Here is a 13,994-nt window from a genome sequence, read left to right as displayed (position 1 = left end):
GGGGGGGGAGAATGGGGAGGAAAAAAAACCCCTAAAACATATATTTTTTGGTGCATATTTAATTTATTACTTATGGTGTAAATCACAACAAATGACTCTTTTCAGGCATTTGATGAAGCCATTGCTGAACTTGACACTTTGAACGAGGATTCCTACAAAGACAGTACCCTGATCATGCAACTACTAAGGGACAACCTGACTGTGAGTTTTAAGTTACACTGTTTGGTTTCAGATTGATGCGGGCATATCTGTCACAAGGCACTCTAACATTTGTCCTCTGTGTTTCCAGCTGTGGACATCAGAAAACACGGCAGATGAGGGAGAGACCGAAGGAGGGGAAAACTAATGGAATTGCACTGTTAATCCACCTACACTCTTTATCTTAAACACAGACAGCTTATATACATCCCCCTCCACTCCATCAGCCCCTCCCACTTCTGTATGACAAGCAGCCTGAATTGCTTCCGACCAACTAGTTTACCCCTCTCAGTTCACTGTGAGGTGACAGGGTAATTTTTTCAGTTGTTAGCAGATTCAGTCACTCTGTGGAAAATGTGTCGATTAGCAAGTTCACATTGCTGGTTTTTTGTTTTTTTGTTTTTGGTTCTTTGTCAGCTTTGTGCAAGTCTGCGTGTGGCAAGCGTGAGTGGATGTGAGAGGTTGTGCGTATGGTCTGTGGTGGGGAGGGGGGGTATTGTGAAATCTAATCGTCCTTCCAAAGTCCTTGGTCCCCTGCTAGTTGTGCATTTTTCATCCCCCCACCCATTTTTTTTTTTTTTCTTTTTGTTACGTTTATTATTTGTGATTCCTTGTGATATTTACAGGTTTTATTGTATGGTAATTAAACTGGCAGTTGATTTCCACCAAACACTGTGATGGTAGGCATTCCATTTGCTTCACAAGCCCCCCTCCCAAAAAACGTTTTTTGTTCAAATTCTCAGACATACAATCCTGTATTCAACTAACTGCAATTCTGCTGTGGGCTCATACAGAAAGGAGGCAGGCTGTATTGTGACACTGACATTTTGGTGTAATGCTCCTTGATCATGTTCACAAAATTCACAGTTTAAGCTCTGAGGGACCCCTTAAATTTGTCATGTTCAATTTAAGACATTCCACATTATTAGGCTTTTTGGAAAGGCAGTGCTTTTTTTTTCATTTTGAACTAGGTATGGGTTGTCATTGTAGTTTTACTCACTGTTCAGGTGCTGCTTGACCTCAGTACAATGGAAATTGTATGTGCGTAAATGTGGTTCCATGTATTTTGCAAGATTGACTATCATCTGTATGTAAAACCTACAGTAACCTTTTATTGATGTTAATTGAAAATGTCTTACCACACTGTATCAACCCTGCTTGCAAAATATTCCTCTTAAAGCGGTTGTTTTCTCCAAAAAATGTTTTTGTGCCTGGCTTTCTCTTGCAGCTTTTTTTTTTTCTTTCTTTTTTTTTCTCCCCCATTTAGACAGCAGCATCTGCTTGTTGATGAAATCTCACAGAGAAAGAGTTAAACCATTTATTAAAAGGAAATAGTTAAATATTAGTCTTCACCCAGGTTCATCAATCTGCTGTTTAAAGGTAGCTGATGTTAACGGATTATCTAAAATCAGGTCTCCTTAAAAGTGTTTAGAAGGCCATTTCATGACTTTTGAAAAGAAACTCAGTGTCACAATACCATGTTATCACCACTACATTCCACACTCTTGTAGTTGAAGACACCATTCCACATTATAGCTGACAGTCTGTTTACTCTGGCAGTGCTCCAATGAATTGATATAATTTGTTGGGGGAAAAAAAATTCATGTCAGTTTATTATTATGCTTGATGAAAATGCAGTTAGTGAATGTGGAACGAAGCCTGTCTGTATATCAGGTATCTACTTGCTTTGTTTTTACTGACAAGTCTTAATGGCTAAAATTTGCTTCTGTAACAGTCTTATTACCCAGTGCACACACGTGGTTGTGAAAATTTAGATTAGCTATTAAAAAAAACGAGAAAAAAAGCAGTGACGAAATGGAGATAAACAATGGTTGGTGTAATTCTAGCTTTGTGTTTATGTATCTTAAAACCATTCTAGTTTCACTCTACATGTAAGAAATAGGAACGTGTCAAAACCATCCAGTGAAATAAAGTTTCGTTTAAGATAACAGGCAAATTACGTCTTCATTTTTGTTCACCAGGTATATTTAAAAATTAAAACGTAAAACAAAACCCTAAAAAAACTCTGAAATTGAGCAAAAAGGTACGTGAGGGTTATAATTGCCCTCTTGTCTACAAGCAAAGGGCAAGCTAAATTAGATTAGCGCTTGAAATGCTAATGAGAACTACTTTGCATCGCGGAGAGTGACGTGTATTTAATGTTTGTACCCCTCACAGCTTAATTGAAACTATTGCGCGGAGAGGAGGTGCAGGTGTTCAACGGCGCTAATTAAATCAAAACAAGCTCCCGCCCATGTGGAAAGTGTACCGACGAGCTGCTTAACGGGAAATCTCCAGTACGACGCAGTAGCTTGAAATGTAAGTTTATTTAGTCGAAGTCACACGGTTCCTCATCTTAGCTAACTTTGATGAATAGTTCAGAAACAAAGGACACAGGCTTCAGCTAATTTTACCGCTTAGCTTTGAATCATGTGCTACGTGTTAAAGTTTCATCACTTAAATGTTTACCATGTTAGGATTTTTTAGATTCCAAATTGTCCACATTCCACAGCTTTCTGTCTTGAAGTTGTCTTTGTATTAACTTTCGGATACACTTCAATATTTTTATGTTGGAGTACTTTATCCACTCAGACACGGAGTTAACAATTTACGTGCTTAATGCAAACCTAATTCAGTCAGGCCTGGAGCAGGGCCTGCAGATTCTTTCGTGTTTTGATTCACGTGTTGACATTTTGGAAGCTGTGTAGTTTGTGACACTGTTAAACTGCATCATGCAGATCTGTTTTTGTTATTCCTCCCACCCCTGTTTGAAATAAATGGTTTGAACACACGTAGATGACATTGAAAACACATTAAAATTAATTTCTTTGACACTAAATCTCATGGAAATTAGATAAAACACAGTTAAAGGTATTGATTTAATAACATAACACATAACATAATTTCTTCTACTTTTGAGTACTAAATAAAAACTTCTCAAACGTGATGTATTAACAAAGAAAACATTTCTGCCAATGCAGATCAGTACAATGAAGTGCATCTAATTTTAGCAGCACATTAGAAATGACTATAACAAGAAAAGAAACAAAACAAAAACAAGTCTAAATCACTCATAACTGTTTTTCTCCAAGCAGCTATTACCCAAAATGAACAGCAGTGGACCAGCATATCCTCTTGCTTCTCTGTATGTTGGAGACCTGCACCCTGATGTCACAGAGGCAATGCTTTACCAGAAGTTTTCTCCCGCTGGGCCAATCATGTCGATCCGTGTGTGCCGGGACATCATCACCCGCAGATCTCTGGGATATGCCTATGTAAACTTCCAGCAACCTGCTGATGGTACAGTACCAGTGTGGTTGATTTGTGACCTTTTGCTGCTCAGTGAATGCTATAAAATGTTAAGACTTGTTTCAGTCTAATGAGAGCAAACTTTTGAGGTGATTCTAAAGATCACTGTCTTCAGAGCTGAATTTAAAAGTAGGAAGGACACTACACCTTAAAAACGATCAGCAAATTCATGATAGTTGGGGTATTTGTGATGAGAGGTTAGTCTATAAAATGGCAGGAAAATCAAAGAAATGTCAAAAATTTCACAACTTTTCCTGAAAGCAGTTTATTCAATCAATATCATGATTGAATAAACTAAATTAAGTAAACTAAATTATTAACCACATTTTAAACCTAAAGTACTGCAGAGTGGAATGAATTTACCACTTAAATTAGAGCATAAGCTTAATTCTCCATAGTGACACATGCAATGGAAATATAGTGAATATATGCTCCACTTTATTAGGTACATACTCCACTCCTTGTGGCAGGATGGATTTTAATGTTGTTTATTCCGAATTCTGACATTACAATCTGTCGTAGCGGAAGTCAAGGCTCATCAGAGCACGCAGTCTTCTGTTGTCCAGTGTTGGTGAGCCTGTGTGATTTGTAGCCTCAGTTTTCTGCTCTTAGTTGACAGGAGAGGCCCCTAGTTAACATGGTGTTTTCGCCCAGCTGTTGCTAACTGGATGGTTAGAGATGACTGTGTGGGGAAATTCCAGCAGATCACCAGTTACTTAAATCACATTTGTTTCACATTCTGATGCTCAGTTTGAACTTCGGCAGGACATCTTACCCAAGTCTACATGCCTCCCTGCACTGAGTTTCTGCCATGTGATTGGCTAATTGAATGTTTACCTCAAGGAGCAGTTGAACAGGTGTACCTAACAAGACAGGGGACTGTATACAATATATATTATTATACATTTTTGTAAGTAATTTCTTTTAATTTTTCTGCTTTGTTTTAGCGGAGTGTGCCCTGGATACGATGAACTACGATGTCATCAAAGGTCGGCCAATCAGAATAATGTGGTCTCAACGCGACCCAGGACTCAGGAAATCTGGTGTGGGTAACATCTTTATCAAGAACATGGATGAGTCTATTGACAACAAAGCACTGTATGACACCTTCTCAGCCTTTGGAAATATTTTGTCCTGTAAGGTAAGTGACCTGGGCCGTCTCTCAGAGCTGAAGCAGCTGAAGTTGATGGTTACTGTGACTGACTAGAGTCTTCCTCCAAACACTGAGAGGGTAGAAATGGTAGATTTCAGAATCATGGACTTGTGTAATTTCAAAGTGCAGCACATATCACTTAAGTTATTAAAACCCATTTCCAAATTTTACTCCTCACATTCAGTTTGGTTAAAAGCAATTGTTTACATTGTGTTTGTAACATAGTACAGATGAATTTAGCGGGCACTTTTCATTATGGTCATGACAGCAAAAGCTTTGTAATTTGCACCGATTATAATGTTTGTCTCGTAGGTTGTTTGTGATGAAAAAGGATCCAAAGGCTATGGATTTGTTCATTTTGAGACTCAAGAGGCTGCAAACCGGGCCATTGAAACAATGAATGGGATGCTACTGAATGATAGGAAAGTGTGAGTGAACTAAATACTCAACTGTTTACCACTGTTGTTTCCAGTCAGTGGTTAAATGTAGCCTACAAAAATAAGCTCAGGCAAAGATTAGAGCAGAATATGTACAAGGATCAGCCACAACATTAAACCACTGATACATCAAATTGTCTGCGGTTATGTGCTCCCTTTTTTATTTTCCTTTTTTTTTTTCCTTCATTTTGAGCTCATTTCAGTTTAAGGCTGAAATGAGCTGTTTTACATTATACATGATATAATGTGATCTGACATTTACATGCGCCAATGGATTTAATCAGAACTGTGTGACATCTGTAAAAACGATGACTAATTCACACATTTACAATCCTCTGTGGCTGTCCTTTGTGGCTTTTCCGTGACTTTCTGTTCAGCAAAAAAGATTAACATGTACAAAACCAGTGCCTGATGGCCAAACGGCTCTCTGGAGACGAGTTTTACAATTCCAGAGTACATTGAATTTCCTTCATAAAACAGGCCCCAGTAGTTGCTGTAATTATGTGTTGCTCCTAACGTTTTTAAATGTGGGTGTTCACATTACTTGGTGGGGAAAAAGCAAGTCATTTTCAGTAGACGAGGCGATGTGACATTTCACATTGACACCAGACACTTGTTTCTGTGTGCTATGCTACAGATCAAACTTTAACTGTCATCAACTCTTTGTGTTTTTGTGTAGCCTGCAATGGTTGGTGATTTTATTTATTTATTTATTTATTTTTTGGGGGGGGGGGGGTTCTTACCTTTAAACCACTACTGCAATATATAAAAACATTTTTCAGATGATTTAAGCCTGTTTATTTGGATCGAGGTCTTTTTATATGGAGCATTCCTATTCATTCTGATCTAAGGCTCCATGTAAACTGCCAAACACCTGGAGTGGCACTCAGTGGCCCGGAGGACAAACCGGCGTTCATCAAACTTCCTATGTCTCAGTTCAATTGAGCACTCACAATCTGTGGCAAACATGGCTCCTTCCATGGAAGACACACTCAGGGATAGGTCTCATGATTATGTCCCAATGGGCCAGTTGTTTTGGCAGCATAAAGGTGACATACACAATATTAATCAGATGGTTTTAATGTTGTGGGTGATTTTTTTTAAATATATTTTAACTATTTAAATTGTTAAATACTACTGAAGACTCCACATGTTTTGCAGATGATTTTTCCATGTGTTGTTGTTTTGTTTTTGTTTGCTCAGTCAAAAGGCGGGTAAACGGTTGGGATATGGCATTGTCAGCTCAAAGGCCCGTTTCCTGGGAGAAAAGTGTCAGTTGTATCTTCTTAGGTCAGTGAATAGGTAGGATATCTGTCTAGGTTTGTCTTTATCTGTATTATAAAATTATTTTAGGGCTAAGCAGGTAACAGTATTCATCACAAACGAACAAAGCCGTTTGTTTGCGATGTTCTTGATCTGTCCTAATCATTTGTCTTGTAGCCAAAGATAATTTAACACACTGTAATTAATTTCCTTTTATTTGTTCCTCGAAATGCTGTCTCTCTGGTTAACATTTTAAATGACATCTACAGATTTGTTGGCCACTTTAAGTCACGCAAGGAAAGAGAGGTGGAGTTTGGCAGTAAGGCTATGAAGTTCACCAATGTCTACATCAAGAATTTTGGTGAAGACTTCACTGATGAGAAACTAAAGGAAGTTTTCTCTGCATTTGGTAAGATAAAAATATTGTGAGCTTTTATTTTATTTTTTGTTCCTTTTAGTTTATTTTTGATCACTTTGCATCTCGTGGTCTGGTTTTGGTCTCAGGGAGAACTCTCAGTGTACGGGTCATGAAGGATGAGAAGGGTCGTTCAAGAGGATTTGGATTTGTAAACTATGCTCATCATGAAGATGCCCAGAAGGTAGTGTAGACCAAGTTTCTGTGTGCACACAGATCTTACTTCTCCCAACAAAAGATCACATGGATCATAATGCAGTCACTGTACACCTTGAATGAATCCTGTTCAGGAGTGTTTGAGTTAAGTAGGTAGAAAAGGATGGCCTTTTTTTTGAATTGGAAAATATAATGTTGGTAAAAAAAAAGTGTAACCTTAAATTCTTTGAGTATCATAGTTTTTGAATTTCTCTTGAAAAGGTACATTGCTTCTGAAATGTATTCACAGCATTTCACTTGATCCACATTTTTGTCATTTTATAGCCTTATTCCCTGTTTTGCAAAAAGTTTAGTTCTTTCAAATTTATTAAAAACAAGAAAAAAATATAAAAAGTACATAAATATTAAAAGCCTTTGCTCATTACTTTGTTGAAGCACCTTAGGTAGAAATTGCAGCCTCAGGTTTTTCTGAGTATGCTGCAGTCTTGGCACACCTATTTTTGGACAGTAAGAACTTTTCAGTGGACGACTGTGGTAACCGGAAGGTTTCCGGTTCGATCCCCCAGCTCTGTCTGTCCTGGTCATTGTGTCCTTGGGCAAGACACTTTACCCTACCGCCTACTGGTGTTGGCCAGAGGGGCCGATGGCGTGATATGGCAGCCTCGCTTCTGTCAGTCTGCCCCAGGGCAGCTGTGACTACAACTGTGGTTTGCCTGCACCAGTGTGTGAATGTGAGCGTGAATGAATAGTGTAATTGTAAAGCGCTTTGGGTGCCTAGAAAAGCGCTATATAAATGCAATCCATTTCGGGGTAGTTTCTCCCATTCTTCTTTGCAGAACCGTTCAAGCTCCATCATGTTCAATGGAGAGCATCAGTGCACAGTCATTTTCAGAACTCTTCAGAGATGTCAAGTCAAGGACGGTCGCTAAGTAATACTGAAGCCACAGTTACGTTGACTGTAGGCTTAGGGTTGTGGTGCTATTAGAGGATGAACCTTTACCCCAGTCCAAGGTCCAGAGTGCTGTGAAGCAGGTGGTCATCAGAGATCTGGCATCTAGTCTTCTTGTTCCTGTTGTTGAAAACCATCCCCATAGCAGGTGAAGGGCGGTACTTTGTTTTCTCCAGACATGATGCTCGGCATTCAGGCCTGTCTTGGAGGTCTACAGAAAATTCCTTTGACTTCACGGCTTGGCTTGTGGTCTGACACGTGCCTTTCCAAATTATGTCCAGTCAACTGAATTTACTAGGGGTGGACTTAAGTCAAGGTGTAGAAAGATCTGACGGGCGATCATGCCAGGAATTTCACTAAATTGAATGAAAAATGAATCAGTTTTGAAATAGCAAAATATTGAACAAGTGAAGCACTTTGAATACTTTCCAGTTGCACTTATACTGTACGTAACACTGTATGTTTATGATCCCTATGCTATTTATTTTTTCCCAGGCTGTTAATGAAATGAATGGAAAGGAGATCAATGGGAAAATCCTCTATGTAGGGCGGGCTCAGAAGCGTCTTGAGCGCCAGGGAGAGCTCAAACGCAAGTTTGACCAAATCAAACAGGACCGAATCCAGCGCTATCAGGTGCTGCTGTTGTGCATGAAACTATAATATGAATACTACTTAATGGTTCTTACTGTTGATCATTTTGAATTAATTATTAGGTGATTATAGTGCAATGTTTTTTGAATATTTTAAAGTCTTAGTGGTGCTTGTAATCCATTCATTCATTTTCTCTTGCTTACCTGGGTCTGGGTCATCAGGAGTCAGCTGTGGGGCAGACTCAGTCTCCTCCTTGCATTCCTAAATAGTACATTATCTGATATTAATTTACACAGTCTTGATGTTGTCATAGTAAAGTCAAACATTGTCTTGAAAATCATTCCAAATGAAAGTGGAAAAGTTGTCATTTATCCAAACAGTATATGTGGGTGTTCAGCATGAGGCTCAAGTTATGTTGTTTTTTCCACCATTGTTTTTCAGTATTGAGTATTGGGTGTTTTATTATTTTGCTGACATTGCCAAATGGTTAGAAGAATCAGAAATGCTCTTTTGTTAGATTGATTTATGTGTGTCATGAACCGGATAGGAAGCAGACCTGTCCATTGGGCCATCCCAACTAGAAAACACAGGGATTGTTTTATAAATAATCAAGTTTGTAATAGCAACAAAATGGAATCTAAAGCAATCTAACCATTTTGGTAGTGCTTTCTCTTAAAGTCAGATGGGAATGTTTAATCTAGATATGAAGGAGTGCTTAACTACATAACCGAATAACTGCAAGCATGATGAAATAGCTTAGCAGCATTTAGCCCACAAAGAAAGAATTTCAGAGCTGATTGGATTTCATGTGTGAGAAGGAAATTCCTTTGAAATGTTTTTAGCCAGATAGGCTTTAACTTGTGACGTTGATCCATTGAGTGTATGGGCATTTTACTGTTGATGGAAAGGCTGAACAAAACATCTTACTCAAAACTAAGATGGTATTTTGATCATCTTTTAGGTTTGTGTTTTTACATTGTTGAGCTTGAGAAGACAGGAACGTAACTCTTTGTAATTCCAGGGGGTGAATCTGTATGTGAAGAACTTGGACGACAGCATCGACGATGAGAGACTTCGGAAGGAGTTTGCTCCTTATGGCACCATCACCAGTGCAAAGGTGAGGTAACAGGATAATGTCCCACTAAAGTAATGAAGTTCTTTGTACACAAATCCATGAATGCCCAAACCTTTTTTCCTTCTGGAAGGTTCCTGTTAAAATCTAATAGCTTTTATGGCGAGGGAATGATTTTTGAACTGGGTGGTGTGTTCACAGTAGCTGCGATGCTCTTCTGTGTTAGCAACAGAGGTGGGCGTGTTACTGTAATCAGATTACTTTTTCAGGTAACGAGTAAAGGGATTACTATTGCAAAAAAGGTAATTAGATTACTGGTACTTTCCCGTAAGCACGCTGCGTTACTAAAACTGATTTTTTTGCGAGAGTGTCTCATGACAATGACGTAAGCGAGTGCGACATTCGTGGCAACAGCTGTGTGCAGATCAACAATGGATCATATATGGAGTGCGGGAGAGAGTATGAGCGTGCAGCGTTTAAAGCGTGGAAGTACTGACCTTACTTTGAGTTTGATTCTGTAAAAAGTAACAAAAACATTAGCGTTCGCTGTTCACTGCGTGGGAAGAAAACTACTTTTTACAGCAAAAAACCCCTTAACTTCCGAACAAGCACAGAGTGCGCTACCAGTGAATGGGGAAATTCACACAGAAACTCGCGGATTCTTCCACTGGCCGCCGCGGCACAACTGCTCCAGGGCAAACATCCGCCTGCTATACAGCTGAAAATAGAGCAGCAGGATTGATTTTATTTATTTTCTGCTGTGTTTCACTTGCATTTATTTGAAAGAGTGAGTGTAAACACAAAAAATATTTTATGTGCTGGAATGTGCAGAAAATAGGTTTAAATCTTAAACCAATTTCTTCCAGTCAGAGAATGTTGCATATAATTTAATGTTTGCTTGATGCATAAAGTTAAAAGATTAAAACTAATAAAACAAGTTTTAAAAAGACTTTTCCATTTGATTACATTTTATGATGGATTTTGCAGAAAAAGTAGAATTGGGCTGAAAGATCTATCGCTTTATTGCCTATTCAGGTTGTAAATTGTGTTTTTAAAAAGTAACTAAGTAATTTTGAAAATAAGTAATCAGTAAAGTAACGGATTACTTTTTTTGGGGAAGTAATTAGTTACTGATTACTTTTTTCAAGTAACTTCACCAACACTGGTTAGCAGTAAGAAACTTTTGTGCCAAAATAATGTTTTTAAAATATTATTTTCCACAAAGGTGCTTTACAACATTTCAATAATGGATTTATGCAGATTGCTGACATGAATTCATTTCTGATCATCTCGTGAAAGCACTATGGCTCAGGAGGTAAAGCGGGTTATTCATTAACTTGAGAATTGGTGGTTCGATCCCTAAGTTTTTATAATGATATCAAGTTGTTGACATGTAGATATTCCTAAAGACATATGTGAAAAGGGTGTTCCTGAATGTGAACTGTAAATTGTCTTGTTGAGGAGGGGGGGTTGTTGTCCCCTCCCCATACAGGATGTATTGAGTGCCATTAAAGATTCTTTATATAATGTCTCTGGTTTTACCTTTTTGTTTTCTTTTGTGCTTTAGTGTTAGGAACCTTAAAGATTTCTGACTGTGAACGTTTTGTTTCCTGTAGGTGATGACAGATGGCTCCCAAAGCAAAGGTTTTGGTTTTGTCTGTTTCTCTTCCCCTGAGGAGGCAACAAAAGCAGTGACTGAAATGAATGGGAGAATTGTTGCAACCAAGCCACTGTATGTGGCTCTGGCTCAGCGGAGAGAGGAGCGTAAAGCAATTCTAACAAATAAGTACATGCAAAGACTTGCTACCCTGAGAACCATGGCCAGCCCGCTAATCGACTCATACCATCAGTCTGGATATTATGTCACATTACCACAGGTAGGGCTCTTTAAACGGTGACATTGGGAACAAAATAGGCCATTTTATTAACGCAACAAAATGTGTCATCAAAATGTTAGGGGAAAAAAAAGAACAACTGATAAAGCCCAGACTTTATCAGTTTAAGTCTGGGCAAATTTGCATCAGCTCCCAACGTTCTGACATTTTGAAGTTGCACCAGTGCTAATATTTGCATTATATCTGCAGCCTCCCACGCGCTCCTTTTACAACCACACTGCTGTCAGCAGTGTGAGACCAGTCCCTCGCTGGACAGGACAGCCACCAAGACCACAGGGTGAGGGAATATCTGTTACACTTGTGTAGCGGTTTAAAAGATATATATATATAAACAAACAAATGTGTTGATCTGTAAAAGTTGTAGTGAGGAGTAATTCCTCTAGGATTAATTTTTCAGCTTGACAATGATCCCAGAACACACTGGCAGTGCAGTAAAAGCATACCTGGATAGAAAAACACATGGTGGAACAATACCAGTCAGATTGGCATCCGCAGAGCCCGGACCTCAACATTATTGAAGCAGTGTGGGATCATCTTGACAGGAAACAGAACAAAGACCAAAAGGCAGCTAATGGTGACTCAAGAGTTTTGCACAGTACTGTATGATATAATTGTTCTCTACATGCTTAGGCCCCTACACCACCCAGCTGGTTTCTGGCTCTGTCCCCCGACGTGGATCGAGCCCCATCGCTACAGTCAGACAGGCTTCCACCCAGGCGCCACGCATCGTAACCTCAACACAAAAGACAAGTGAGCTCCTGAACTATGGCAGCAGACAAGCAGTCTCCTTCTGAAATGTCCCATTCACGTGGATGGTGCTGACTGTCTCTTTAGATGACATTGGAACCCAGACTGTAGGAGGGCGCACTGACATTGCCAATGTGGCCAGAAGCAGCCAGTACAAGTATGCGTCAGCAGTGAGGAACCCTCAGCAGGTTGTTACTGTCCCTGCACCCATGCCTAGACTACAGGTAGTGTTTGCACTGTGATCATTTCTATTTTTAATACTTAGCGAGGATCAAGAAAAATGTGTGAAACCCAGACAGTAAGTTGGAGCACTGAGGGTGCACAATGACTTGCAGTGTAGTTAGTTACTTAGGTTGAGGTTAAATGACAACCTTATTTTAGATTGTTGCTGAATATAGGCTTAGATTCACTTAACAAATGGGCATTAATAGTCATTGGAAAATGTAAAACGCAGCTAAGGAAAACAACCCTTCTTCTACTTCATTTTGACATGAGTTAACCAGTGATATACAAGCTGAAAATGAGAGACATCTGTGGGATTGTTTTGTTCTGTGAGTGGGTGTGGGTATCTGCGTGGGTGGTGTTTACAGCTATAATATGTTTAAGACAAAAAAAATTTAGGCGATTGGCATCTGGATGTCTTCAGGTTGTTGCTGCGCCGGTGATGGAGCCACCAGTACACATTCAAGGCCCAGAGCTGCTTACCGCCTCAGTGCTGGCTGCAGCCCCACCAATGGATCAGAAACAGCTCCTTGGTCTGTCATCACTCAGTTCTGCCTGTTTTGTTTTTTTTCCTGCTATGCAGATTGAAACAGCTTGTGTATATTTGTCTCCATTCCATTGTCTCTGCTGTGACACACAGGGGAGCGACTGTACCCACTGATTCACGCTCTGCATCCAAACCTGGCTGGTAAAATCACTGGGATGTTGCTGGAGATCGACAACTCAGAGCTGCTGCATATGCTGGATTCGCCCGAGTCCCTGCACGCTAAGGTACATTAATGTTCATGTTTTTCTGTGAGCTGGTCTGCACTCTAGACTGTATATAAAGATGGATGATAAGCCACAACTTCCTTCCCCTTTACAACAGTGAAACCAAAATAGCTCGAAAATAGGTGGTGCTGGTTTGTTCTAGTGACAGCATTTGCACATTGGTGGCGGCAGGATGTCGGAGTCATACCTGTAAACCTTCGGTTTAACGTCTAAACCTCAAGTGGGAGAAGCATTTCTTTCTTTTCTTCTTTTTGACACCCCATGCTGAAATTTTTTTTAAATACTTCTGAATTCTGTTTGCCCATCGCTGTTATTATTCCCTTTGAAGTAGTTTGAGCAAAAGGGAAGTCAAGGTCCACCTGTTTACCTCTGCATCTTCATCCTTCCTCATGTTATAGGAAAAAGATTTATTTTAGTTAATGTGCCACACATGGTCCAGTTTGATCTCAGAATATTCTCTGGCCACTTTATTAGGTACAATTTAGTTGTTAAACAAATATCTAATCAGTCTATTGCAGTCAGTCAGCCTAATGCATATAGGTATCAGAATTTGGTATCAACAATTTGACCATTGTGCCTTATATCAGCAGTTCAGGCTCCTGGTACTGGTGTAATGGTGTGTGGGACATATCCTTGGCAAACCAACGGAGTATTGGTTAAAAAAATGCCTACCTAAGTGACCATAGTGTACATATCTTCTGATGGCTGGTTCCAGCAGATTAATGTGTCATGTCACAAAGCTCAGATTATCTCATATTGGTTTCTTGAACCTGTCAATGAGGCTACTGCTGTCCAGCAATTATTTTACTAGGGGGG

General features: G+C 39.4%; 2 protein-coding genes across 5 annotated transcripts in view; both read left to right on the top strand.

The window, feature by feature from the left end:
* LOC102297514 (14-3-3 protein beta/alpha) overlaps window positions 1–2,147 on the top strand; it is a 4,605-nt gene extending 2,458 nt beyond the window's left edge. The window contains exons 5-6 of the mRNA XM_005931759.3: window positions 106–201; window positions 290–2,147. Coding sequence (XP_005931821.1) covers window positions 106–201; window positions 290–346 — 153 coding nt within the window. The 3' untranslated portion in view covers window positions 347–2,147. The remainder of the gene's footprint in view (window positions 1–105; window positions 202–289) is intronic.
* A 125-nt stretch (window positions 2,148–2,272) lies between these two features.
* The window catches only part of LOC102298035 (embryonic polyadenylate-binding protein), a 14,726-nt gene continuing 3,004 nt past the window's right edge, over window positions 2,273–13,994 (top strand). The window contains exons 1-15 of one of the 4 annotated variants that reach the window (XM_005931761.2): window positions 2,273–2,517; window positions 3,294–3,498; window positions 4,455–4,648; window positions 4,973–5,088; window positions 6,301–6,387; window positions 6,630–6,769; window positions 6,865–6,959; window positions 8,376–8,513; window positions 9,493–9,588; window positions 11,160–11,420; window positions 11,628–11,715; window positions 12,069–12,188; window positions 12,273–12,409; window positions 12,832–12,940; window positions 13,048–13,178. In XM_005931761.2, coding sequence (XP_005931823.1) covers window positions 3,306–3,498; window positions 4,455–4,648; window positions 4,973–5,088; window positions 6,301–6,387; window positions 6,630–6,769; window positions 6,865–6,959; window positions 8,376–8,513; window positions 9,493–9,588; window positions 11,160–11,420; window positions 11,628–11,715; window positions 12,069–12,188; window positions 12,273–12,409; window positions 12,832–12,940; window positions 13,048–13,178 — 1,905 coding nt within the window. In that variant the 5' untranslated portion in view covers window positions 2,273–2,517; window positions 3,294–3,305. Of the gene's footprint in view, window positions 2,518–3,290; window positions 3,499–4,454; window positions 4,649–4,972; window positions 5,089–6,300; window positions 6,400–6,629; window positions 6,770–6,864; window positions 6,960–8,375; window positions 8,514–9,492; window positions 9,589–11,159; window positions 11,421–11,627; window positions 11,716–12,068; window positions 12,189–12,272; window positions 12,410–12,831; window positions 12,941–13,047; window positions 13,179–13,994 lie in introns of all 4 variants that reach the window. The other 3 variants (XM_014336615.2, XM_014336616.2, XM_014336617.2) reach the window with 3 other exon arrangements.

This window comes from Haplochromis burtoni, unplaced genomic scaffold, assembly GCF_018398535.1.
Source record: "Haplochromis burtoni strain Fernald_Lab_line unplaced genomic scaffold, NCSU_Asbu1 Contig_146, whole genome shotgun sequence".
Lineage (NCBI taxonomy): Eukaryota > Metazoa > Chordata > Actinopteri > Cichliformes > Cichlidae > Haplochromis > Haplochromis burtoni.
The sequence above is the reverse complement of the archived record's forward strand: the minus strand, read 5'-3'. Positions and strand labels throughout refer to the sequence as shown.